Source organism: Antechinus flavipes, chromosome 5 (assembly GCF_016432865.1).
Source record: "Antechinus flavipes isolate AdamAnt ecotype Samford, QLD, Australia chromosome 5, AdamAnt_v2, whole genome shotgun sequence".
Lineage (NCBI taxonomy): Eukaryota > Metazoa > Chordata > Mammalia > Dasyuromorphia > Dasyuridae > Antechinus > Antechinus flavipes.
The window spans coordinates 45,417,642-45,443,229 of record NC_067402.1 but is presented as its reverse complement, the minus strand read 5'-3'; the positions used below and the strand labels follow the sequence as shown (position 1 = coordinate 45,443,229).

General features: G+C 34.4%; 1 protein-coding gene across 2 annotated transcripts; it reads right to left on the bottom strand.

Annotated features, from left to right (window-relative positions):
- Positions 1–155: 155 nt before the first annotated feature.
- On the bottom strand, positions 156–25,588 carry FAM133B (family with sequence similarity 133 member B). Of its 2 annotated transcripts, XM_052000878.1 has the most exons (11): positions 25,457–25,588; positions 21,434–21,531; positions 20,377–20,455; positions 17,474–17,548; positions 17,179–17,211; positions 16,668–16,730; positions 15,067–15,159; positions 12,675–12,725; positions 9,962–10,057; positions 4,925–4,972; positions 1,256–1,513 (listed from the first exon to the last, which is right to left on the bottom strand). In XM_052000878.1, exons 1-11 carry the CDS (start codon positions 25,478–25,480, stop codon positions 1,427–1,429), a joined length of 747 nt encoding a protein of 248 aa, XP_051856838.1. In that variant the 5' UTR covers positions 25,481–25,588; the 3' UTR covers positions 1,256–1,426. The 2 variants fall into 2 exon arrangements, with proteins under 2 accessions (XP_051856839.1, XP_051856838.1); XM_052000879.1 differs by lacking the exon at positions 25,457–25,588 and having other exon boundaries at positions 156–1,513; positions 4,921–4,972; positions 20,377–20,450.

Here is a 25,588-nt window from a genome sequence, read left to right as displayed (position 1 = left end):
CGGTTCCTTTGAACATTACTGGTAAACATAATTCAGCAGCAGACATTTGAGGCACCCAATCTTAGTAAAATATGCCACAGGAATAGCAATCATGTCATTCTTACTTTACTTTAATCCCTGTCTTAATTCAATATTAATATATAAAGACAACAAACTTTTTGAACGGTAAATTTACTGAGATTCTGGCAGTAGTTTTATGTAACAAGACATATAGCATACTAGGCCTGCCACTTAACTTGCTCATAGCAAATCAGCTTCAATATGAAGCCGTAAAATATCAAAAACCTGCTTTTTACATGCTAAATATTTTCTGCAAGTGTGCAATTAAACACAGTTAATGAACTTATTATAGTAAGAATAAGGAATTACACACTTGAAACAATGCAGCTGGAACATAATTCATACAAAAAATAATGGTCACTGGTTACAATAAAATTTCCCTGGCTAGTTAAAACTTAAAATAGTATAAAACATGCAAAATATTTCAGAATATTTTAGCTATCTATACCAAAAAAAAAAAAAAAAAAAAAAAAACCAAAAAAACCAAAACAAAAAAAACAAACCAGTGTCTCTATGAAATGATTCCCTCCAAAGTGTAACCAAAATTAATTCAAATTATGTAACACTCTACTGCTAAAAATATTCAAAAGATTGAAGTGGAGGTAAGTTTCCTAGGTTTTGGAGCTCTCTCATGCTGCAAGTGCTGTCTTTCTTTACTACCTGAAGTAGCTGGCAGACAGCAGAGCTCCAGAATGCCTCATTTACTAAGTTCAGCAAAAGGACAGACTGCTGCCGACCAGCTCTTGGCCTCCCTAGGAAGCACAGTGTCTGTCCTGACCGAAATAGATAGGATGTGCAAGGATCAAAAGGCACACTATTCAGCTAGCTAAAATAATATCGACGCCCTCCCCGCTCCCTTCCCCACCCCAGGTAAACAAAAAAATTAAGGGAAGAAAAATAATACCTACAAAAGTAAAGATTTTGAGGGCATTAATGTCATGCCCTTGTTTCAAAGAGGCCAACTGTAGTCATCTGGGTATCTCTGATTTGTCACTTTAAACACATCCTAAAGATGCATTTAAGTTTTATGTTTACTGATTTAAAATTAGATACTTCCTGTTAAAAATATTCATTATCTAAAAGATTTTACTTTATTTCCAAATATCTCAAATACCAGTTGGACTCTAGTGTATCACCTCCCAGATCTAAAAATACTGGGAAGAAAAATAAAACCAAAAAAAAGAAGGTGAATGTACCCCATGTAATAAGCAGCAGGCAACAATCATGGCCTCTTCCGGCCCGCGGCTTCAGGTTCTAAAAACACAGGAGCACTCATGCATTTGGGTAGCAGAAGCCGTAACTTTCACAGTTGAAGTTTCCTTTACACATTGCACTTTCTGGCAGGGAGATGTCAGGGGTCCGAGGGTTATGCTGACTCTGGACCTGATCCAGTAGCCTTCTTTTTCTTCTTCTTGCCATGTTTCTTGTGCTTCTTTTTCTTTTTTGTCTTTTCCTTTAAAAGAATTATACAATAAGCATCATTACATTTAAGATAAAAAAACCTATCACATAAAACCAGAAAAAAGACTTTAGTTGGGAAATTATAAGTTATAATAAAGTTATTTCTTCTTCTTTTTTTTTTTTTTTTAAAAATTTAAAATTTTTTTGGTTACATTTTAAGTTCCAAACTGTCACCTCTCTCCTTCCCCACACTATACTAGAGAAAGCTATCATTTGAGATGGATGAGAGTATGTGTGGATGTGTGTGTAGGTATGTGTGTAAAACCACACTACGTATACATCTATCAGTTTTTTTTCTCTGAAGATGGATAATATCTTCCTTCATAGGTTCCTTGTAGTTAACATATTTATGGTACTTAGAATAACTTAGTCATTTACAATTATTCTTTGAATATTACTATTACTGAATACAACATTCTTTTGGTTCTGATCTTTTAATAAAGCTTTGTTAAATCAGGTTGGCAATACAACCAAATAGTAACCTAATAATGATATTCAAAAGAAGGAAGAAATCAACTATTGTGATTTTTCTTAAAAATTCTATGTCAGGAAAATGAGCAGAAGTCTAGGGATTTGTTGCTACATCAATAATGGAAGGAAATGAAAAAATTTAGTTTGAAGTCAGTCTAAAGATAATTTTTTTTCCCATCCAAATTCATAAATCCCCTGAAATCTACCTATAGATTCTTGAGGGATGGGTGTCTGTGGAGTCCAGGATAAGCAGCTCTGATCTATAGATCCCAACTTGTTAATTTGCCATATATGAACAGCAGAGAACTTCTTATACACATGTGGAAAGCATATAGTTACCATGTTACCTATTAATTAAAAATCTAAGTTCTAGCTAAGTGTTCCTTTTTAAGAAAGAAAATTTCATGAAATTATGCTTCAACATCTGGCCTCGATTTATGATTTCATTTTAGATCATTTCACAGATTCTAAGGCTCAAAAAGGACTTCAGTGACCAGTGAGAGCAGCTTTTATCTCTTTTATCTGGAGAACAAGAATTCTCTCCAACATACACAGTCACCCAGACCCTGCTTAAAAAGAGGGAAACCGTAAGACATGTTGTGTCCTGAAAAATGTAAGGCTAACTCTGCCTCTTGTGACCTCTGGCAAGTCACCATCTTTGGGCCGCAGTTTCTTCATAGATAAAATGAGGGTTGGATGGGATGACCTTTGAAATCCATAATTTTTATATGTTCCTGTAATCTTTGCTTTTCAGTGTAGGAAAAAGCTATTATCTCCTAAGGCTGTTTATTTCACTTCTGAAGATTCAATTATGTACTATCTTAAAAGAGAAAATAATTGTATTGATGTTGAAATTTAGATGATATAACAGCAACAGAGAACTTTTTGATTAAGAAAGTTTGCCAGATCAGAAACATTAAATTTATTACTGTTAAATAACAAGAAATGCTATGGTAGATAAATTATACAACCTTTGGCTACTGTCAAACATTTAAATATACAAGCGTCATAGAATATTGCTTTATTTAAAATATTTGAATTGGAATAATTTGGAGGACAGACTTATAATAAAAGGATCTATTATACCAAACTCACTAGTAGAAACAAGCTCTTCTTAACACTACAGAAATGCTTGGTCTGACTTTTTGAAATACTTATAAAATCAACGAAAATTTATTAAACATCTATATGCCACACACTGAGCTAAGTATTGAGGATGCAAAGAAAAATTTAAAATGTTCTTATTTGTAAGAAGCACACAAGTTTAACATGGGAGACTACTAACAAGCAACTACATATGAACAAGATCATTGAAAACAATCTCAGATGGAAGGCATCAAGAGTAGGAAAGGCTCCTTTCAGAAAGTGGAACATTCTAGCAGAGACCAAAAGGAAGTCACTGATTCCTCATTTTTGTTAAGAGTTATCTCCCAACTCTTGTGCATTTTCACTGGCTGTCCTCCATTCCTGGGATACTCTCCCCTCCTCATGTTGGCCTCCTGTATTCTATGGCTTCCTTCTGGTCTAACCCTTCCTTAAAAAGATTAAATCTTCAGATAAATGCATATCTCAATTATGACCCTACAGATTTATTGAATTTTCAATGGAAAAATGACATAGGATGGTCTTGACCTTCCTTCTTCTAAGTTCTCCAGTGCTTTCTTGTTCTCTAGACCCTTCTTTGGCTCAATGAGTAGAAAATGCTGACCAGCCCACTAGACAGTCTCCACTGTCAATATTACTAAAGTTGTAGCTGAAATCACCATGGAGTCAAAAGTCAGGTTTGAAATTCTGGCTCCACTACTAAACAGCCACCTTGTGCCAAACGCTGTTGCCCCAAGCCTCTCTCTCCTTGGTAAAACGTAGAGGTTTAATGAGATCTTCTAACTATTCTATTCTGATCCCAAGACAATTTTGGTGAGGAGTTTCACTCAAATGCAGAATGAAGTGCAACAATGATTTTTCAGGACAGCTTTCTTCAAAATTCATTATTACATCAAAATCCAAAAAGGCCTTTCATCTTTGCATAAAAACCATTTTCACTGTAAACTACTTATTTTCTAATGGTATTTAAAAATTATTGTCATGCATATAACATAACATATCCCATCCAAATCCCTTATTAGGATCAATTTGTTCTTCTAACTCATCAAGTTTGTGCTTCAGGCAGAGGAAGACCATTATTTCACTACTTCAAGAATTTATGCTCAGATATCTTGGGAACTAACTTACTACAAAGACTATATAACTTTTCATTATTCTAAGAAGATGCAAAACTGTTAAATGATGAAATTTAAAAAATTAACTACTACTCACTTTTGAGTTTCAAAAAAAATTTTAATTGAATGTAAGTGAATGTAAATGATATGATTGTAGTCTTTTTTCACCCCCTCAGTGTTTTCCCCAACCCAAGTTAAATGAACGTTTCTCTTAATATTAGTACAAACTAAAGTAAACATTATCTTGAACACATAGGCATCATGTAATACTAAACTGTGATTCCAAAAAAAATCAGCACATACAAATTTACTACAGTGGGACTTTTTCAATTGATTGCCCAGTATTTACCCAAGGCAAGTCATTTAGTCTGACCAAGTCTCTGTTGCCTTATCTATAAAATGGGGACAATAATGTCAGCATTACTTCCCTCTCATGAATATTATAAAGTCAAAGGAAATAATGTATGTAAGTTGCTTTGACAACTTTAAAGTACTATACAAATGTGAATGATCCCTGTTAATAATGCTAGTATTACCAGAATACAAAACAACATCAGTAATACAGTTGTTACACAGTAGGTTTTTATAACGGATAAATTATGGTTCTAAACTCTCATTATGACCTAGATTATTTATTCCATTAAGCTTATTTTTCCTCACTCCTGACCCATAAAACTATTTTGTTATCCTATAAGAATATAAATGATACTTGCTGTGGTCTTTTCTCGCTCCTCACTGTTTTTCTTTTTCTTTGCTTGTGCCTAAAAAAATAGACAAATTTTAATGAACTATCCTATGAAACTTGCAAAAATAAGAATGAGATTTTTATTTAATAACCTAATATAACCAGAATCCCATAAAAACTACTTCAAAAAGTTTAAATGTAATTTTTTATATAAAATTATATTTTAAATAAATTTAAGTTATATTCCTATATGAAGAAATAAAAAAATCTTTAAGTTCCCCAAACAGACATGAATTATATGTTAATTTTTTTCATCTCCTTTGGAATCTGACATAATATTATATATACAGCAAAAATATATATAAATCTATATGAAAGTCATTTACTCATTTAAAGATGATTAGTACAATAGTCATTTAAAAGTACTCCAATGCCCTAGGTGTTATGTATTGGTAAGTCCAGGTCTCTGAACATTATAAAGGAAGTTCTCACAGGTCCTACCCAGTAAAGTAGAAGGATTTGGTCAAATTGCACATTTGATACCTAAAGTCCAGCCTAGCAAAATTTAACCACTAGATGATGAATATTTTAGTATCAAAGGAACCCAAACACCACAGGCTCAAGGGATTGTACTTTGAAACTATGTAAGGATTGACCTAGCGGATTACCTCTGAAATATTATGTCCCGTGTTATTACAAACTTAATGATCAAGATAAAAAAATTCAAAACAAGGAGTGAAATCTCAAATAAAACCCTTAGTTTTCCAAATTGACACCCTCTCCCCATTAATGAGAGTCCTTCAGTGAGAGAAGCTACTTAATTAAATTTGTTTACAAGAGAAAGAAAGATCCCATTAAATATTTTGTTAAAATCTTAGCAAACCAGCTCCTCAAAAAAGAAGTGAGGCTAGTCTGGCACACGATTATGTGACGTAAGATTTTGGCAGTTGAATTTACTTCCGATTACAGATTGCACTGACTTTTTAAATGTCCAGACATTTCATGGCTATCTGTCCTGCCTGATCCAGCTCTGACTGGAACTTCCATTCTAGTTTCCCCAGGGGCTTCTCCCTCCCATGTTCCTGCACCATTCTTAGACACCAAATAACACTGGTCTCCTTTTCCGATCACTTTTGCAACTTGCGTCTATTATGTCAGGTTCTATCTCAGTACATCATACTGTAGCTTCCTATGTCTTTCAAAGTGGGTGAGATGCCCTAGGTTCAAACACAAATGCTAACACTTACAGCCATGTGACTATGGTCAAGTCTAAACTAAGATTGCTATAACTGACTTCACAAAGCCTGGTCTGTGGCTGCTATAACTCTTCCCTTTCCTCTTGATATGCAGAAAGACGTTTCCTAGATGTTCAAAGATCCAAACTGTAGTTACAGGAGAGGTAACAGCTAACCCAATGCTTTGCCAGCAAGTGCTGCAGTCTCACCCCCATCAAGGAAGGAAAATGACTACATTTCAAACCTGAGATTCTTCTGCACAAAAGGCAGAAAATGGAAGGCTATTTTTAGAGCTACTAGTTACATCACATTCTCTGCCCTCCCTTTCCTCATTCCCAAAATGACTTGAAACAAAATTGAAGATTTGTGGCATCCTGTGCCCTTGGATGGCAGTAAAAACCAAAAACAAACTTTTAATAAAATGTATTTGGGTACATGTTTGTGCAAGGACACTGGTCTTTCTTTTTCCTGGTGTGAAACCTGACTGACCACAAAGTCATTGATTTAGAAATAACTGCCACCAAAAATAGGGATTAAAAAAAAAAAAAAAAAAAAAAAAGAACTTGATCATTTTCATTTTAAAGAAAAATACTATGACCATAGAGAAATAGGACTAAATAGGTTACTTAACCTAAATCATATGTACCTCTCATATTTAAAATGGAATAATATTTTTACTAATTACTTTATGGAGTTTTTGTGAGAAAAATGCTTTGTGAACGTTAAAACACTATAAGTACATAAATTATTGTCATCTCAAGTGCTAGATAAAAATCATGAATCTGATGTAGGCTACTCTCCTGTTCAAGTCTAGACTTCACTCCACATGTTCTAGGCCAATGACTCAATTGATTGCTCAACAAACCAAAGCAATTTTGCCAATATATGTTCCTTACTTAATTTTTCCTGTATGTGCTGTTAGACTGATAGCTTTTAAATGATTGTAGTTTTCACTGAGGCCCTGTAATGTTCATAAACTTGATGAACTCAAGACAATGTCACCCACAGATGGCAGCATATGGAGAAACTTACCATTCCACTTGTGACTACCTTAATTCAATGTTATAATTATTAGGGGATATATATACCAAAAGGTCAAAAAAGGGTTCCATATAGACTTAAACACTCACAGTATCACTTCTGTGGTAGCAAAAAACTGAAATAAAATAGGTACAGATGACCATAATACTAAAAAAGGAACCAACACTAAAATATATCAGAATTCAGATAAATTTAATTATCTTGACACCCGAGAATGGATGATCAATCATAGTATAACATAATTAATCTGGTACTAGGCTTGGACATAGGGTCAATCAATTCACCTTTGGCATATATCAGCTATTTACAGACAAGACAGTTCTCTGATTCATAATTTCCTCATCTGTATAATGAGGATAAAATCTGGAATTTACACATCACAGGGTTGTTGTGAGGCTCAAGTGAAATAATGTCAAGTACTGTGAAGGTCATAAAATGATAAATGTCAACTGTTACTATTATTACATGTCAATTATCATTATTATTATTATTATTATTACCTTATCCAGGTAAAAGGGGTAGATTATTGGTGTCCAATAGTGCCTTAAATATCAGACTTTTTTAATTGGGGGGAAGGAAGTAAGAGCTCTGAGGACTCTGGGAAATTACAATAATGTAAAAAACCAAAAGGCCTTGATAAATTTTTTTGTTCAAAGAATGTATTCACGATAAATAGGCAAATAATTTATAAACCTTTTTGCTTTTTTGTTTTTTAAATTCTGAACCTATTTCCCAACCTTTTTTTGGTCTTACTTTCCTTATGTATAACTTAGTACTGAAGTCACCTGCTTTATGGTGATCTCCTTCAAATTCTTATATAATTTCTGTTTCTTTATCCTCTGCTACAGATACTGGAATATAAACTAAACCTATCTTCATGAGGTCATCTTGCTTACATTTATCTGGGTATGACAAAGCAGAAGTAGCAAATGTCCTATGGAATAAAACTTCTTGCTGCTTTAGAATGAGGATGAAGTCCTTTTAAAATGAAAAGATCACTGTCAGCACCTTAATTTACTTTTCTCCAAGTAATATCCTTACAATTAAATGTAAGGTTTTCTTTAAATAATGTCAGTATTGATGTGTTCCTTCATTAGTTTAACAACTCACATGATTATCGAGCAAAGATAAAGATTACACCAGCAAGGTAATAACTGAAGTACTATTTATAAATATAATTTGGAATTATTCAAGGAAAGTTATTAAATTGTTTATACCCATTAACTGAGAGATACCACTTTAAGATTACATTCTCAGAAAAATGGAATACTAATATACTGTTAGTGGAGTTGTGAACTGATCCAACCATCCTGCGGAGCAAATTAGAACTATGCCCAAAGGGCTATAACACTGAACATACCCTTTGATTCAGCAATGTCTCTACTGGGCCTGTATCCCAAAGAGACCATAAAAGAGGGAAAAGGACTCCACATGCAAAAATGTTTGTGGCAACCCCCTTTGTAGTGGCAAAGAATTGAAAACTGAGTGGATGCATCAATTGGAGAATGGCTGAAATAAGTTGTGGTACATGAATGTAATGGAATGTTATTGTTCTATAAGAAACTATCAGCAAAATGATTTCAGAAATTCTTGGAGAGACGTACATGAACTCATGCTAAAATGGGGTAGAACCAAGAGAACATTGTACACAGCAACAACAAGATTATGTGATGATCGGGGAAGCTAGATGGCAAATTTGGATAGAGCACAAGCCATGAAGTCAGGAGGACTTTTTGTTAAATCTAATTATTTCAAGTCCTGAAAGTGCCAAGAAATACATTTAAAATATAATTAATCAGTGAAAGGCCTGAATCTCATGATTAGAAAAGACTAGATTAGTAGGAATTATTACTAAATAAAAAGCTGGATGAATCATTGGGTCAGATATATTAGCAGTCATAATGAACATGAACAGAAAAAAACAACCTATTTAATATTACTGTATTTCGCCATGGTTACTACTCTATCACTTCTTTTTTCAAATATCACTATTTCTATGCCCTTCAAATAGCTCAGAAACTTGAACACTTCTCCTTATTTTCTTATTTCACCAAAATTAATGTTAAATTAAGTACAGATTGATATTCTATCATTTTGGGGGGGTTGTTTTTGTTTTGAGACAATTAGGGTTAAGTCACTTTGCTCAGAATTATACAGCTAGGAAATGTTAAGTGTCTGAGATAGGCTGTAAACTCAGATCTCCTAAATTCAGGGATAGTGCTACAATATTCTGTCATAAATAGAAAATGTACACAAAAATGACTTTATAACATTTCTGTGAATATAACATCTAAAACTACATATAATAGTTAATGAAAAACAAATTGTAGAGTTTTTTTTAAAAAAGAGAACACAAAACATTATACTGCAGAAATATAAAAATTTAGTATTAAAATGGTAAACTCTTTAGGACAAAGCAAAGTGCAACTGTAAAAAGTATTCAATTTTAACATAAATTGATTTTATAGAAAATCCTTTTTTATTTTATCCTTTGAAGAAAATATATTTTAAGTGAACTTAATTTCAAATATATTTAAAAGCTTCTGAGACAAGTTACATCAATTCAATCTAAACAACAATCATTTGAATTTATTGTTTAGAATCTATCAAAAGTAGAATATTAATCTACTTTAGCATATTCAATTACATATGTAACATTTATACTCTATTTCATTTCTTTCATATTATATCAGAAATGAAGTTCAAGTTTTATTCTTTTTTGCTTATTTAGTATATAAAAAATTGAAACATTAAAAAAACTGAAGGAAACATTCAATTTACATACTAACCTCTTCTATACAATCTGGTTCTGATAAAGATTCAGATGATACAGGTTTATCTTCAGAATTTATCTTCTTTCTTTTCTTGCTCAGACTTTTGATATCCTATGAATTATTCAACATATTATTTCTATTGATTGAAGATATATTAATGATATATTTTAAAGATTCAATTTAACCATAATAACCATCTTTAAAATGTTATTTTCATTTCTACAAATGATGACGGAAACTTGGGGAGTTCATGTTTTGTATGACCCTAAAGTTTCACAGGAGTTATTAATTTAGTAACAAAACATTTTATTAAAACAAATCCACACTGCTCAGTTGCAGGTCTGTATTTCTTCATGACTTACTAAATTATATCTAATATATGTGTGAGTATGTATACATTTAAAATCAACCCACAAAACAATTGCATAATTAATTATTTCACTCATATCCACCTCAATGCCTCACTAAAGGCTACACATGTAGTAGGTTTAAAAAAAAAAAAAAATACTTGCCGGTCCCAATTCAACATTTTTTTTTTTTTTTTTTTTTTTTGCAAATACTGTTTTACTAACTTCTAATGATTGCTGAAACAATTCAACAAATTATGCTATGTAAATGTGGCCTAGTATATTCCCATATCATATAAAAAATGACAAAACATGAAAAATTCTGAGATATCAGAGAAAACCTGTATGAAGTGATGAAAAATGGATAAAATCAAGTAAAAACAAGAAGAAAAAAAACACTGGCTCCATCAATATTAAAAAGAAAAAAGTCCACTTTTTTGTGGAAATACTTCAATACAAGGCAAAACTAGGGAATCATTTACAATATAAAATTAATGTTCAAAAAACTCTCAAATTGATTTAGTATATTTAAGTATGTATTAACAGATTAATGACTTGAAGAAAGGTAAAGATATTTACAGAAAATCTTAACAGAGCACTCCATTTCTCAGCTATATCTAGAGAACTGGGTCAAATATATAAAAATACAAATCATGCCCCAACTGATGAATGGTCAAAGGATACGAACAGGCAGTTTTCAGACAAAGAAATCAAAACTATTTAGTCATGAAAAAGTGCTCTAAATCACCACTGATTAGAGAAAAACAAAACAACTTTGAGATACCATCTTCTATCCATCAAATTGGCTAATATAACAAAAAAAGAAAATGATAAATGCTGGAAGGGCTATGGGAAAATTGAGACACTAATGCACTGCTGGTGGAATTGTGAACTGATCCAACCACTCTGGAGAATAATTTGGAATTATGCTCAAAGGGCTATAAAACTGGGCATACTCTTTGACCCAGCAATACCATTACTAGGTCTGTATTCCAAAGAGATTAAAATAAAAAAGGGAAAAGGACCTATTTGTACAAAAATATTTATATTGATTCTTTTTGTGATGACTAAGAACTGGAAATTGAGAGGATGTCCATTGACTGGGGAATGGCTGAACAAGTTGTGATATGTAAGTACAAAAGAGTATTATTGTGACAAGCAGTAATAATCAGGATTTCAGGAAAATCTGGACTTATGTGAACTGGTAACAAAGTGAAGTGAGCAGAACCAATAAAACATTATACACATTAATAGCAATACTGTATGATGTACAACTGTGAATGATTTAGCTATTCTCAGCAATATGAGAGGACGCATGATGAAAAATGCCATTTATATTTAGACAAAGAACTGACATTGTCTGAATACAGAATGAAGTGTACTTTATTTTACTTTTAATTTTCTTGTACAAAATGACTAACATGAAATGTTTTACAGGTATAATCTATATCAGGCTATTAGGGAAGAGAGGGAGGGATGAAATTTGGAACTCAAAACTTTTTTTTTTTTTTAAATAACTTTTTATTGACAGAACCCATGCCAGGGTAATTTTTTTACAGCATTATCCCTTGCACTCACTTCTGTTCCGATTTTTCCCCTCCCTCCCTGCACCCCCTCCCCCAGATGGCAAGCAGTCCTTTACATGTTAAATAGGTTACAGTATATAGAACTCAAAATTTTAAAACATCAAATGTGAAAAATTTTTTGTACATCTAAGGAAAAAATAAAAAAAGGGGAAAAATGGGAAAAATTAGGGATATCCAAAAGTAGGGTAGATTGAGTTAATGGATTCCTAAAGGCCCAGTTCATGGATTTCTAAAGGCCCTTCAAGAGAAGACTACCTGATTATTTTGTTGGGGAAACTGTAGAACAGATTCCTGTACAGTTAAGTAATTAGAAAAGATAGCCCTGATATGTCTTCAAATTCTAAAATGCTGTACAAGTTATGACCAATTCCAAAATTAAGAAATTAAAATACAAAAAAAAAAAATTATCATGTGAACTGTGGAAATGTAATTTAAATAAATCTATTTATAAATAAGTTCTTCAAGATGCATCTATAGAAGAAAGCAACGTTCAATTGTTACCAAAGACTAATGTTGAAATGACTTGATTTTTATACTAAAGATAGTTATCTGAAGAAAATACACTTTTAAGTATATTTAATTCCAAATATAATTAAAAGCTTCTGAGATAAGCTACAATGCTTGTTTAGATTATTTAGTCTGTTTAAAGTAGATTTCATCAAAATAGAATTAAAAGGTCCAAAAAGGGGAATGCATTTACTATACATTTTCTAACTAAAACTGGTAAATGTGATAGATTTTTAAGTAATTCAAAAGCATTTAATATACAAATATTAACTTTTAAAAAATATTTACCTTTTCTCTCTCATGTTCATCTTTAGACTTCTTTTTTTTCTTAATGCTGTCCTAAAGAAAGTAAAAATATCAATTTTTAATATAGTAAAGTATATATATAGATATATAACTGATGTGATTGATAAAATGCAAATACTAGGTTCATTATAATGAAAACAGAAAAATTATGGAAGTAAATCTTTATATTGAAGAAATTTATTCTTAACCAAATTGGCTCTAATACTATTATCTATTCTTCAAATGTCATTTTCCCTCTAGTAAATTACATTTAAAATGGATAACTTGCTTTAACAAGTGTCAAAAATTATTTTTCAAATGATAATACAAGGGAGAAAAGGTTGTTAAATCTAAAGCCCGCAATGCCCAGGCTACTTATGCTGAGTTATTATCAAGAAAGCTGAGACCCAATTCTATTCCTTTACTTCAGACATTACAACTACTCGACCTTGGGCAATTCTATCAAATGGGAAAAACCTGGGAATTATCTGTCAGGCAGTTATTTTCTACCTATACCTTATAGAATCTTTCCTGCTAAAAATAAATCTTCTGACTTGCTACATATACAAATAGTAACATATAACAACTAAAACATATTATATTTTGTTTTTTCCTCTGCCTCTAATAAAATGAAAGTTAATTGGATTTGTCAATCTCTGTGCAATCTCACATCCATTCCTTCTTTCCTATTCCTTATCAAAGTCAAGTTTTCCTGGATTATTGCAAAATCTTCCTAAATAATATTCCAACATCTAGGCTGTCCTCCTCCAATCCATTCCTAACACCAGTGCCACTTCAATTTTTAAAATGTACATATCTAATTTTGTCAGTCTTCTGCTCAAAGCATGATGGTGGGGGGTATGTGTGCATATACATGTATGTAATACAATGATGACAACATAATAGCTCTCTTCAATATTTTAAGAGCTTTTACGTGAAGGAGTGATTAGATTGGGTCTGTCTGGTCAAAATGGGTAAAACTGGAGTAACAGGTGGAATTCACCAAGAAAGCAGTCTATAACTGATGTCTGAAAAAACTTTCAAACCCAGTCACCCAATGGTAGGGTGGGCTGCCTTCAGAGATGATGAATTCCCTTTCCTTGTTGGTTATCAAGTGGAAACTGAATGATCATTCATTGAATTTAAGAAAGATCATTCATAGAAATTCCTTTTGTGGGAGAGTTGGATCTAATGGCTGCTGAGGTATCTCTCTCTCTGAAATTCTGTGGATCTTCCTTTCCATAGGCCTAACAATGTTTTTAAAAGCTTTTTCAGTTTGTCTCTATTTTGTATTATAGCTATTTGATTTTCTATTATTTCTCACTACTAGATTTTTAAGCTCCATGAGGACAAGGACTATCTTATTTCTACTTTTCCCAAATCCTAGCACAGGGTCACGCATACCATTCACCTGTTGCATGAGGCTTTTTTTTTTTTTTTTTTTTTTTTTTAATAAACTAAAGTAGAGGTCACAGCTGTTCATCTTTTACCTTTGCTAGTAGGGAGAATGCCAATTGGGATTCTTCCTGAAACTGAATGCTCCAATATTCTTGTTTTATCTCCCTCTCTCTGTACAGTCTGGCATTTTGAATCTTGGTGCTTATTATAATATAGTACCATCTGTTTTCATTGCATTGAACTCCTGTGGTTGAGCCACAGGCCCCTTCCTATTTCCCAGCCATCTTTTCTGAAATATGTGTGCGCATCTGTGCCGCATTCAGCAGAACAAGATCTGCCAGAAGTGTTCTCAATGACTTTCACATTGCTCCTGAAGTTCTGATGTGTCATCTCTTCACTCCCGGACAATAACTTTCAGTGGGCAATGGAAGTGTTTCAGAAAACTGGACAGTGGAGAAATGATGTTTTCTTATCTTGAAGCTACTTTTGTATGAAAAGGAACATGATCAAAGGAATCTTGGCTCTTATAGGACACCTGTTACAAAATTAATAACTAGTAGGGGAAGATTCAAGTATTTATAAATCAAGTGTTAGGAGTTAAAGCTAATTCAAAGATTCAAGAATCAGAAACTGAGATAAAAATCTAACATGTTATAAAGTAAATTATTACTGCAACAGAAGGGCAATGATCCCATCCCTAGCTCTTCCCTAAGAGGAATGAATTTCTTCTTTTGAAGCAAAGGCTCTGAATCTTGGAGGCCATGTTGTTCCAAAATGTTCCTGACAGATTTTTTGGAATACACTTCCAGACACTAGAAACAGGATAAACATTGTTTGGCAGGTGCTTGCATAGGACAGAATATAAAAAAATCTTTGTGAAGGTCAAGCTAAATAAATAAGCAATTATTGGAATTTTTACATGGAAAGCAATTAAAAATACAAGTTCTAGCCTCATATTACAAATGTCAAAAAAACTGCCATTCCAATTCTGTGTTACCTTACTATCTGATTCAGATTCTGATATGGAGCATTCTGAAGATCTATGTGAACGGTATTTCTTTTTTCTTCTTTTTTTCCCTTGTTTCTTATCCTATACAAAATATTTAAGAAAAAAAATGGGTTTCTATATCATTAAACTCTCCTAATATAATTTTTGCATTTTATTTATTTCTTACCTTAATCAATTAATGAAAAGGATTAAAAAGGGATTAGTTGTCTTAGATAATTGCCAATTATTGCTCTACAAAGACTTTATTGAATCTGCTAATTTTTACAATCCAATTCAACAAACAAATATTAAATGCCTACCATAATCAAGAGAGGGAGGCAGGAATGGCAGACATTGGACTAGTCCTGGAATCATGACGACCTAGATTCAAATACTATTTCTAACACGTATTAAATATGTGACCACGGGCAATCCATTTGATTGTGTTTTAGGAAACTCTCTAAAAGAACAGTTATTAATTTGCATTGATAGAGGTTGCATACTGAGAGTTCTACACAAATGGGCTTACTGATCTAAAACCTCCTAATTCCTGCCTGAATGTATTCCTAGAATCTAGCATGGTGTCATGCAAAGACAAAAACATTAACAGCCCCTACTCTCTAAGGCCTTATATTCTACTTGCTAAGACAGAAGGGGAGGGAGATTGAGTCTACAAAGAGAGTGGTGATATGTGGAGATACACAAATAAGTGTTCTACAAAGTAGGGGATGTAGGGAGAAAACAGTGCTCCAGCAAAATATGAGGAGAAAGCACTAGCTTGGAGGATTCAGGAAGGCCTCTAATTTAAGGCAAAGAAAAGGTGTGCACTTCAGGCACTGTGTGTGAATGCTCTGAATTTCTGTAATAGGGAGTCCAGGATGTAGCCTATGAACAAGAGTAGTGACTGAGTATTTCTGAGTAGAGAAGGAACAGGTTATCCCTGTACTTAGCAAGATTATTTTGGTAGCTGAGTCAAAGAAATAGAAAGGAGAGTGTGGAGACTGGAAGATCAATCTATGATTATTATAGCAGTCAATGCCAGAGGTGAGGAGCAGCTGAACTCAAATAGTGGCCACAAGAATGGAGAGTTGGGATGGATCCAAAAGATGTTGAAAAGAGCAGATCAAAGTCTTGGGCAATTACTGGTTCCTGGAGTATAGGGGAAGGGTTCATCATAACACTAGCTTGCTGTTTGATCTTGAATTAAGTCACAACCAGAACCCTCAATTTCCTTAAAATGTAGTAGTTGAACTGCTCAGCTCTTAACATTCTAGGATTCTATGCAATGCTTATTGATATTCCCGTTTTTAATTGACTTGTGAATGAACATAATAATTTCACAAAAGGAGCAAAAAGATATGAATATTCCAGTTTAACTACATAGTTTCTTAACTATCCTATACCAAAGCTTCTCTATCACATAAACATGACTAATCAAAATCTTACTGCATATTATAAAAAGGGTTGTCAACTACAACCTTTGAATAAAACTTTTCTAATAGTCTACAACATAATGAATTTTCTCAATGGGTCTTGATAGTGTAGTCAACACATTTAAAAAGTTTTAGAACACCATTTCATGCAGTATATTAAAAACAATTCACTCTTACCTCATCTTCTGAATCTGAAGAACTGCTGGAAGAATCAGAGCTTGATGAAGAAGAGGATGAAGACTTGACCAAACACAAAACAATTAAAGCTTGTGAGATGCAGAATTTGTTCATTTCATTGTGCCTCATCAAATTATTAAAAAAAAAATGGATAAATTTATCATGTAAGGTAATAAAAGCTCATGTTCTTAAGAATCATTGAGGTTGTTTTTTTAAAGTCAAGATTTCTCCTTCCCCCAACCATTTAAATGTTACATCTTTAAAGAAAACTCGATTTTAAAATGTTCACATTTAAGACAAATACTAGTCAATTATTCTGCTTTAATATTAATGAAGGAGCCCCATATCTACAAGAGGACAGCATCTTTTTATCACGAACACTAGCTTCTGCCCAGTTATTTAATCTGAGGCATATTATTAATAAAACAAATCATCCTTACTTTTCAGGGCTTTAATCCATTTATATTTGGCAAAAAGGGAAGGAAAAAAAAAAAAGGAAAACGTTGCTCACCCTACCAGATTTCTTCTTTTCCTTTTTCTTTCTCTAAAAAGAAATAAATATGTCAGGATATGATTAAATTCTTCAAATAAGAAGTCCAAGTAATAAAATGATCTCAGTTTCTAAATGCATTATTAGCAGTAGGTAAAATATGATGAAATTTAAATATTGGACATACTTTATAATTTGTTAATCAAGAAGCATTAATTAAGATGCCTAATGTGCCAACTACTGTGATACAAATACAAAATTAAAATAATCACTGCCCTTGAGGAATTGAGAGCCAATAAAACATCAAAAGGATCACCTCTCTTTTCTTTGACGAACTCTCGCTTCCCCCCAACAATTTCTCTCTGTGCTTCTCTAATTCCTTTTTCCAGTTCTGGGGGGGAGAAAAAAAAGAGTTAACACCATATTACAAACAAGTCCTCTCTTATAAAAATGACTCAGAGTGAACATGACGGGTAATTCAACAACATTTATGAAAAGAATATTTTTTGTGGGCTGCTCTCATAACCTAATCATGCTTTTTTATACCACTGTTTATGAGGAGATGCCATCTACGTTCCAAACAAATGACTTAAAAACGTTTATAAAGCAAGCCATTCATTGGTGACTGACTCAATTTGTAATCATCCCATTACCAAACAAATGGCAGGGCTACACTTCTGTATGCAATTAAATGGTTTCTTTATATATAATGTTAGGCATCTTGTCTAAAATAAACTAATTTTTCAGTTAGAAATCCAAATACTGATTCTTAATTCAATCTCTGTGACTGTCCAGCCACTTTTCATCTTCTCTATATGGTATTTTCCTGTGAGGGATGAACTGACTTTTTCCACGTATCCTTCTCCTGAAGAAAGTTATCACATCATGAAGACAAGCATGTGTCATTGATGCCTTTTGTTCTTAATTCAGCTACACTGAATATAGTATTCTGGTACTTTATTCTGCATCAGCTCATCATTTCTCCCATAATTTTTAATATTTGTCACTTTTAGTGCACAACAGCCAACTCCACTCATGCTTTATTAAGCCAATTCCCAATCAATGACCATCTACTTATTTTTAGTTTTTTACTACCACTAAAAATGCTATGAACATTCTTGTTGGAATACACAGGAGAGTTGCTGAAATACATGGGAGCCACCTGACAGTGGCTGCTTGGAGATTCAACTCAGAATGGATCTCCTCTTGTGAGAAGATGATACAAGGAGACTGAGAGGCAGTTGCTGTTCTCTGACCTCTCTGACTGAGAGGCAGTTGCGTTGTCTGACCTCCCTCCTCTTCCTTCTGCCTCTACTTTATCTCATTTCCAGTCCCCAACACCTGTGTCAGCAAAGGCTGCCTTGAAACTCCTTCAGATGTTATGATGCACAGCTATGGAGGCTCTCGGAGAATTGACCTGTCCCTTAACACATTCTAGTATATAAGGACCATTTATTCATGTTCTTAACTTTTTTTAGGTATATATTTCACCTGCAATCCCCCTTTCACCTGCAATCCCCCTTCACCTCTGCTAGCTGGCTTCCTGTTACAGCTGCCCATATTGCTATCGCAATCCTTCTTCACCTCTACTGAGAATAAAGATTGACGATTTTCCCCTTAACCTGAATTCCTGACTCTGGTTAATTTTAAATACGTGGTCATCACAGAAACCTTGTTTTATTTTGCATTTGTTTTAATGATTTAGAACAACTTTAAATATGTTTACTGACAATTTGCAATTTTTGTTTTTTGAAAACTATTTTCATCATTTGAACATTTTTTTTTAAATTATAACTTTTTATTGACAGAACCCATGCCTGGGTAATTTTTTTACCACATTATCCCTTGGTAAGATAATGTTCTGATTTTTCTCCTTCCTCCCTCCATCCCCTACCCCAGATGGCAAGCAGTCTTATACATGTTAAATATGTTATGTATATCCTAGATACAATATATGTGTGCAGAACCGAGCAGTTCTCTTGTTGCATAGGAAGAATTGGATTCAGAAGGTAAAAATAACCCGGGGAGAAAAACAAAAATGCAAACAGTTTACATTCATTTCCCAGTTGAACACTGTTCTAAAATGGTACTTGTATTCTAAATTTCTCTCTCCATTTTTTGGTTACTCCTTTCTCTATCAAAAGTTGTGAAAAGAAACCCCCTTTATTTTATAGAATATGATCTTTTATACTTTTGTCACACATGCGTTTGAATATGCTCTAAAAACCCAAGGTTGGTCAAAGTGCTTTTCAGTTTTCTATCAAATGGGAAGGCTTTCTTCCAAAAATTTCATGTTCTAAGCTTTAGCGGGCTATTGTATCCAATTACTTCTTGTCTGTTTACTTCACTTATCCCACTGATTTACTTTCCTGTACTGTAACCAGTTCCAAATAATTTTCATAGTTAAGTGTTTTAAAATATAATTTGATATCTGCTAATGCTACTTTAGCTCATTCCTACTTTTCCTTCCCATTATTTCTCACTGAGATTCTAGATTGAGGTTCTTAACCTGGAGTGTACAAACTTATTTTTTAAACAAGTTTTTAGGACTATTTCAATGCAAATGACTTTCTTTGTAATCCTATTAATTTTATTTTATGCATTTAAACATTCTAAAATAAGCCCACAGGTTTCACCCACAACAAAAAAGTTAATTATCACTGTTCTAGATATTTTACTCCTCAAATTAATTTTACTATTTTGTCTACTTATATTAATTTGAACAAACTTTTAAATTAATTTAGGTTCTATTGTCATTTTAAATTATATTACCATAATCCAGTCATGTGTATTATACTAAATATTTCTTCAATCATTTTTGCTTTCTTTTATTTCTGTAAGGTGTTTTATAGCTAAGTTTATATATGTCCTGAATGAATGCAGATAATTAAAAAAATAATGTTTTTTTTTTTTTTTAAATGAGGGGCAAAATACATTTTTCTTTCGACTTAAATAAGTACTTTCTCTAAGATCTTTTTTTATTTTGTTTAAAGATTTGAAATATTGTTTATCAGCACATAGTAGAATTTTAGTAGTCTTAAAGTGGATAGAATACTGAATTCAAAGCTGAACTCAGACACTTATTAGTTATGTGATTCTGGGCAAGTCATTTGCCTCAGTTTCTTTATGTATAAAATTAAATTTAAAATGAAACATTTTATTTAAAGGCTTTTTAAGGCAAAAAAGGTCTCTATGTAAAAAAGCATATTGCTCACCAACCTCATTCATTTTTTCTTCAAATTCAGCCAATGCCTTGGAGCCTTTCTTCTTCTTTTCTAGCTGTTCTTTCACTTCTTCCCTTAAAAAACAGAACATAAGTTTATACTCAGAGATGATAATAGCCACAAATTTCAAGAGATCAAGAGAGATTTTTTCAAAAAAAGTCCCCAAAGAAATTGATTATGTAATCATTTTCCTAATTTGAATATACTTTCATTAATGAGAAGGATGGAGTCCATAAAAAACACAGAAAAGTTTCAGCAATGAATTCTGCTCAATAACTTTCTCACAAATCTTTATTATTATACACTGAACAAATTTCTTTTTCTAATGTTAGAAAATTAGAAAGTATTAATAACCATCTCATCCTAAATACTGCTGAGAAAAAAACAATCTTTGTCCATATCATTTGTTGTATTTACTAAAATATCTATCCACTGACACATCATTTCCTCATCTCAATTTCAAACATGAAATACGATAATTTCCCCTTAATAACTATCCTAGTGAGCTGTCAGTTATAGCAGTCCTCCAATGGAGAGTAAGCTTCATTTAAAATAAAAGAATTAAGCATTATAAATACATTTCAACTATTACATCTTCAGAGGTCTTGCTCTGAAAGTCTCATGCCTGATGTCGCCCTGTGGAATACTGACAAGGAAAAAAACTAAATCTCTTTCTGTTAGTGAACAGTATATTATATGCCCAAATTTTAAAACAGGTGTACTGAATCAAAGAAAGCTGTTTCAAATAATTACTCTCTAAAAAGAGGTCAGAGGATTATCTTCTTACCATTTGACTAAGCTATAAAAGATCAAGATTATTCAAAAACATTTTTGAAAGAAAGTGGAACCTACCTTCTGAGATTTATTGTTTCTTAATGTAATAACTAACTGAATATGGTATATGAACCCACCTGATTTGTTGTTAGAAGAAAGGAAGAATGTAGCCAATAAATCATTAACAATAAACAAAATAAGTCTTAAGTATTTTTTTGGCAAAAAAATAATGTTTTTAAAAACAATGTAGTAAATAAATGAATAATTATTATAATTACCATGTGGGCCTTGGCCGATTCAGATAATCCTGTATTGTTGGCCCTGCAGACTGAGCAGGACCTCGAGATCTGGCCATGGCTATTGGATTCATATAAGCCTTGAAAAGGGGAGGGGAAAAAAAGAAAGAAATTAAACCAGAATGATAATCTTTTTTAAAAAAACTGCTTTCTTTCTGTCTTACACAGTACAATAACTGAGCTAAAAAATAAAGTCAACAGTCAAAGAATTATAAAAACTTATAATCATCACCAGCTAAAATTGTCCTCTCTATTTTGAAAGAAAAAAAAAATCTTAGTTTGGAAGGACATATTAAGAAAAAAAGGCAACTTCCTGTATATCTTGAAAGTCTGTAATAGAGATTTCCCTCAGTTTAAGTCATTCATTCTTTAGTATTGGGTAGCACAATACTGTACTTTATTATTCAGAATGATCACCATGATCACTTGATATCCTCAAAGGTTAAATTATAGTACACTTATAAGAAATATACTACTATATTTTAGAAATATTTTCAAGAAGGATTTAAGAAAACAAAAAGCTTTTCTTGCCAGGTTCCTAAATGTAAATATGTTGTTTTATTAAAATTATTTATATGCTGTAAAGTTCTTTTGATTCAATCTCAGTCTCTTGGTCTTCATATTCAATTTACTCAGATTGTACAGAATGTTGGCAGAATCCACATGACCACATTAATTATGTCAACATATTCTTGGCTAACAAATAAAGGTCTCTGGTATAAGAAGAAATATTCTTAAACTTAATTGTAAAGATTACTTAATTGTAAATGCTTAACATAGAAAAAGGAAAATATGCTGCAACTGTTTATAAATGGAAGTAACATTCTATTTGTAACAAAATCTTTTGAAAATTACCTTTTCTTATATTGTTGTTGCAAACTTTAAATTACACATTTCCAGATTTCTTTGGTGGTCAGCAATATCACCATTACCTACCAGTAATTCTCTAATTAAAGATAATAAATAAATCTTTAGGAAATATTTTCTCACTTGAGCTAGAAATGGTAAAATCACTTCAGTTTAGAGTACACAGGACCTTACATTTATTACAACACATTATTTAATCCCACCCCAAAATTGTACAGAGGAAAATTAACGCCCAGCCAGGTAAATGACTTGTATAAAGTTAGTGCCAGGCCCAGAACTAGAGATTTCAGGTCTCTCAACTCATGTGCCAGTAGTTCCAGAACATGGCTAATGACTCACACGCAGAATGTCATTCAGAATTGGGGTATTTTTGAGGAACTAATGCTGATCATTTAAGAATTGAGTCCAACTGGCTAGAAGCATAAATTTAAATAATTCTTTTTCTTTTGCTGTTGTATGCTTATAAATTCTATTCATCTTCCTTTGCTGATAATTCTAATCTATGTAATGTGAAGAATGGCAGCAATCAGAAGGCTTTGTTAATGCTCAACGGCTGTGTTTAATTACTAACATTGACAATAACAAATTACTATATTACACCTTAAAAGCAGCTTATGTTTGCAAATTGCCCAAGTTATCATATAAGATGATACTGTTTGCTAACATTTCTCTTTATTCTTTTTGGTTTCTATGTCATATTATTTTTATATCTACTTTGGACAAAACAGTTTTTTAAAAAAAATCTACATTACAATCAACACCTGACTAGTAAAGTTAATAACAGGTATCTCAAAAGTACAATCATTCAGGTTATAAACCTAATACTTCCACAAAGAGGGATGAAATCCAAACCCACATACTATAAGTGGAAGGCAGGAGTTTGGTGTGGTCACAAAAATCTATCATGGTCAGGTCAACCTGATGAGGAGCATTTGTGATCTTGGGTAGGTGTTGCTAGACTTTGTGCTTAGCTTGACATAGTTTTTAAGAACCTACAGGATACTCTATATCTAGATGAGGGACAGATTACTGGGAACTTCCAGGGAAAAGTATGCCCAACATATTTTTATTGACATCTATTTTTTCTTTTTTTTCTTTTGATGTAGCTATACTTTAAAGAGGAATTTTTCCCTATCAGTTGGAGAGCAAATAAATTGTCCAGTTTCCAGAAAGTAGATAATTTTATGGAACATTACAGTGACTCCTTCACTTAAGTATTGTAAATTTCCAGATCAGACCCACCCATATTGAAACATAACTGTAAGAACACAAGCTAAAAGGAAACAAATAATTTTTGGATTATCTGTGCTTTTGTATTTTTCCATTAACATAGCTCACAGAAAAGTTACCTGAAGTATAACTCCGTGCACACACGACAAAAGGAAATATAAATGATTTTTAAATTATCTGTGCCTCTGTATTTTTCCATTAGTATAACTAATAGAAAGTCAACTTGAAGCAAAAGGTGACAAATGTAGGAGGAATTACTTAATAAGTACTTAGGAAAAATGGAAGTAATCGGTATGCGATATTTGACTATTTACTGGAGATGGATCCCTGTCTTAGAAGGAATACTAATTATTTATAAAGAACAGGAAGGGCATCTTAGAAAGTAACTATTACTAAATGTAGCCTCTGTAAATTACTGAGACCTGTTAATCCTAAACAAATTCACCAACACGAAAGAGCTATTACAGAAATTGCCTACATTAGCAACAGTGGGAAGGTATTCAACAGAACCATTTGTACTGCTTTTAAATCCATCTTAGAAAATGAAGCATTGGAACTGCTTTTAAGTCCATTTTAGAACGGTGGTTTTGGAGTCCACATTAGCAGTAAAGTCTTGCACCTGCACCAGCCCAGGAATGAGGACGAGCGTGTTCTAGACCTGGCTCTGAGTGACCTTGGCACAGGGCTGCTGCCAGGATCGCGGTGTGACACGGCACCGAGAGCTGGAAGGGACTGGGGAGGGGGGAGGGATGGGGAGAGGGGAGGGCCGGACCAGGGCCGCACCAGCCTAAACGGCAGGGCCAGGGAAGCTGGTTCAAACTCTACTTCGGGTCCCAGTCAGCATGGTGACCACAAAAAGGCGAGCCTCGGGGTCTTTAATCCGACTGCCCGTTACATTTATCCCCGGGCTGCCCCGGGCCCGCAGGGGCCGCTGTGAGTTACGCCGTAAGGAGGGGAGCTCTGGGCTAACACTGATCTCTTTTCTCTCCAAAGCCGGCTCCGGCCATCACAGCAAATCCCTCCGGGCTCCCGTTTCCTTAGCTACCATCTAGCCCTCGGGGATCCTTACAGCAGGTTCCCAATTCCAGGTTAAAACACAAAACCACACCAGCCGGCCGAGTAAGGGGCGCGGGAGCCCGCAGAAGTAGGGCTGGGGGTCTCGTTCCCTCTCACCCGCAGCACAAGACAACTGTTCCCCAACTTCGAGTCTCCTTTGGGATTAGCCCTTGGTGGGGGAGGGGGAGGAGAAGGGAAGCTTTAAAACGAAAAAAATAAAACGCACGAGTTTGCAAAGGAAGCCAATTATAGAAAAATTATTTTAAGAGAGGCCGAGGCTGCCTAGGGCCCCGGCGACCCCTCCCCTCCTCCGAGGACCTGGATTTAACAAAGGTCTTCGAGAGCCGGCCCTTACCGGGCGGCGAGCACAAAGCACGGGCGGGCCTCGCTACCCGCCAGGGATGTAGACCGGCCCCCGGCCCCCAGAGAGAAGAAGCAACCCTCACTCAGTGCCGGGTGCCGGGCGTGCAAGAGCCCCTAGTCAGGCTGCCCCGACCCTCTCATCTCTTAGGTTTCAACGGAGGGAGGGGGAAGGGGCCCGGAGCGGGAAACGGAGGGGACCGCGGGGAGGGGGAGGGGAGCGGGGCAGCAGGCTCAGCCGGCTAGCGCTGGGGGCCTCCTGCTTCCCGGGGCCTAGGAAGCGCTTTCGGGCTCACTTCTGACACCGGGTCCAGAGCGAGGCCACGCCGCGAGGGGCGGAGGGCGCTAGGTAAAGCGAGGCCCGAGGGCCCCCGGGGAGGTGGGCCGGGCCGGATTCGGGGAGGCCCCGGGATCGGAGGGCCGCGCGGCCGCCGAGGGAGCTGGGCCGCTGGGGCGGAAGCCTTCCCCGTCCCGCTAGCGCGGGACACTTACCACCCGGTTGTCCCTCTTGCCCATGGTGCCCAGCGGTTGCCCGTGCTGCTGCTTGACCGAAAATACTGAGGGGCTGCGGAGATCGGGCGGCTCCGGCGCCAGCGGGGCTCCTCCTCCTTTTACAGCCGAGCT

Coding starts and splice junctions, on each gene's coding strand:
- FAM133B (XM_052000878.1), bottom strand. CDS start 25,480: ATGGGCAAGAGGGACAACCGGGTG. Junction 17,549..20,376: donor TTGAAGAAAAAATGAATGAG/GTTGGTGAGCAA, acceptor TCTCCCCCCCAG/AACTGGAAAAAGGAATTAGA. Junction 17,212..17,473: donor GTTCGTCAAAGAAAAGAGAG/GTGATCCTTTTG, acceptor ATTTCTTTTTAG/AGAAAGAAAAAGGAAAAGAA.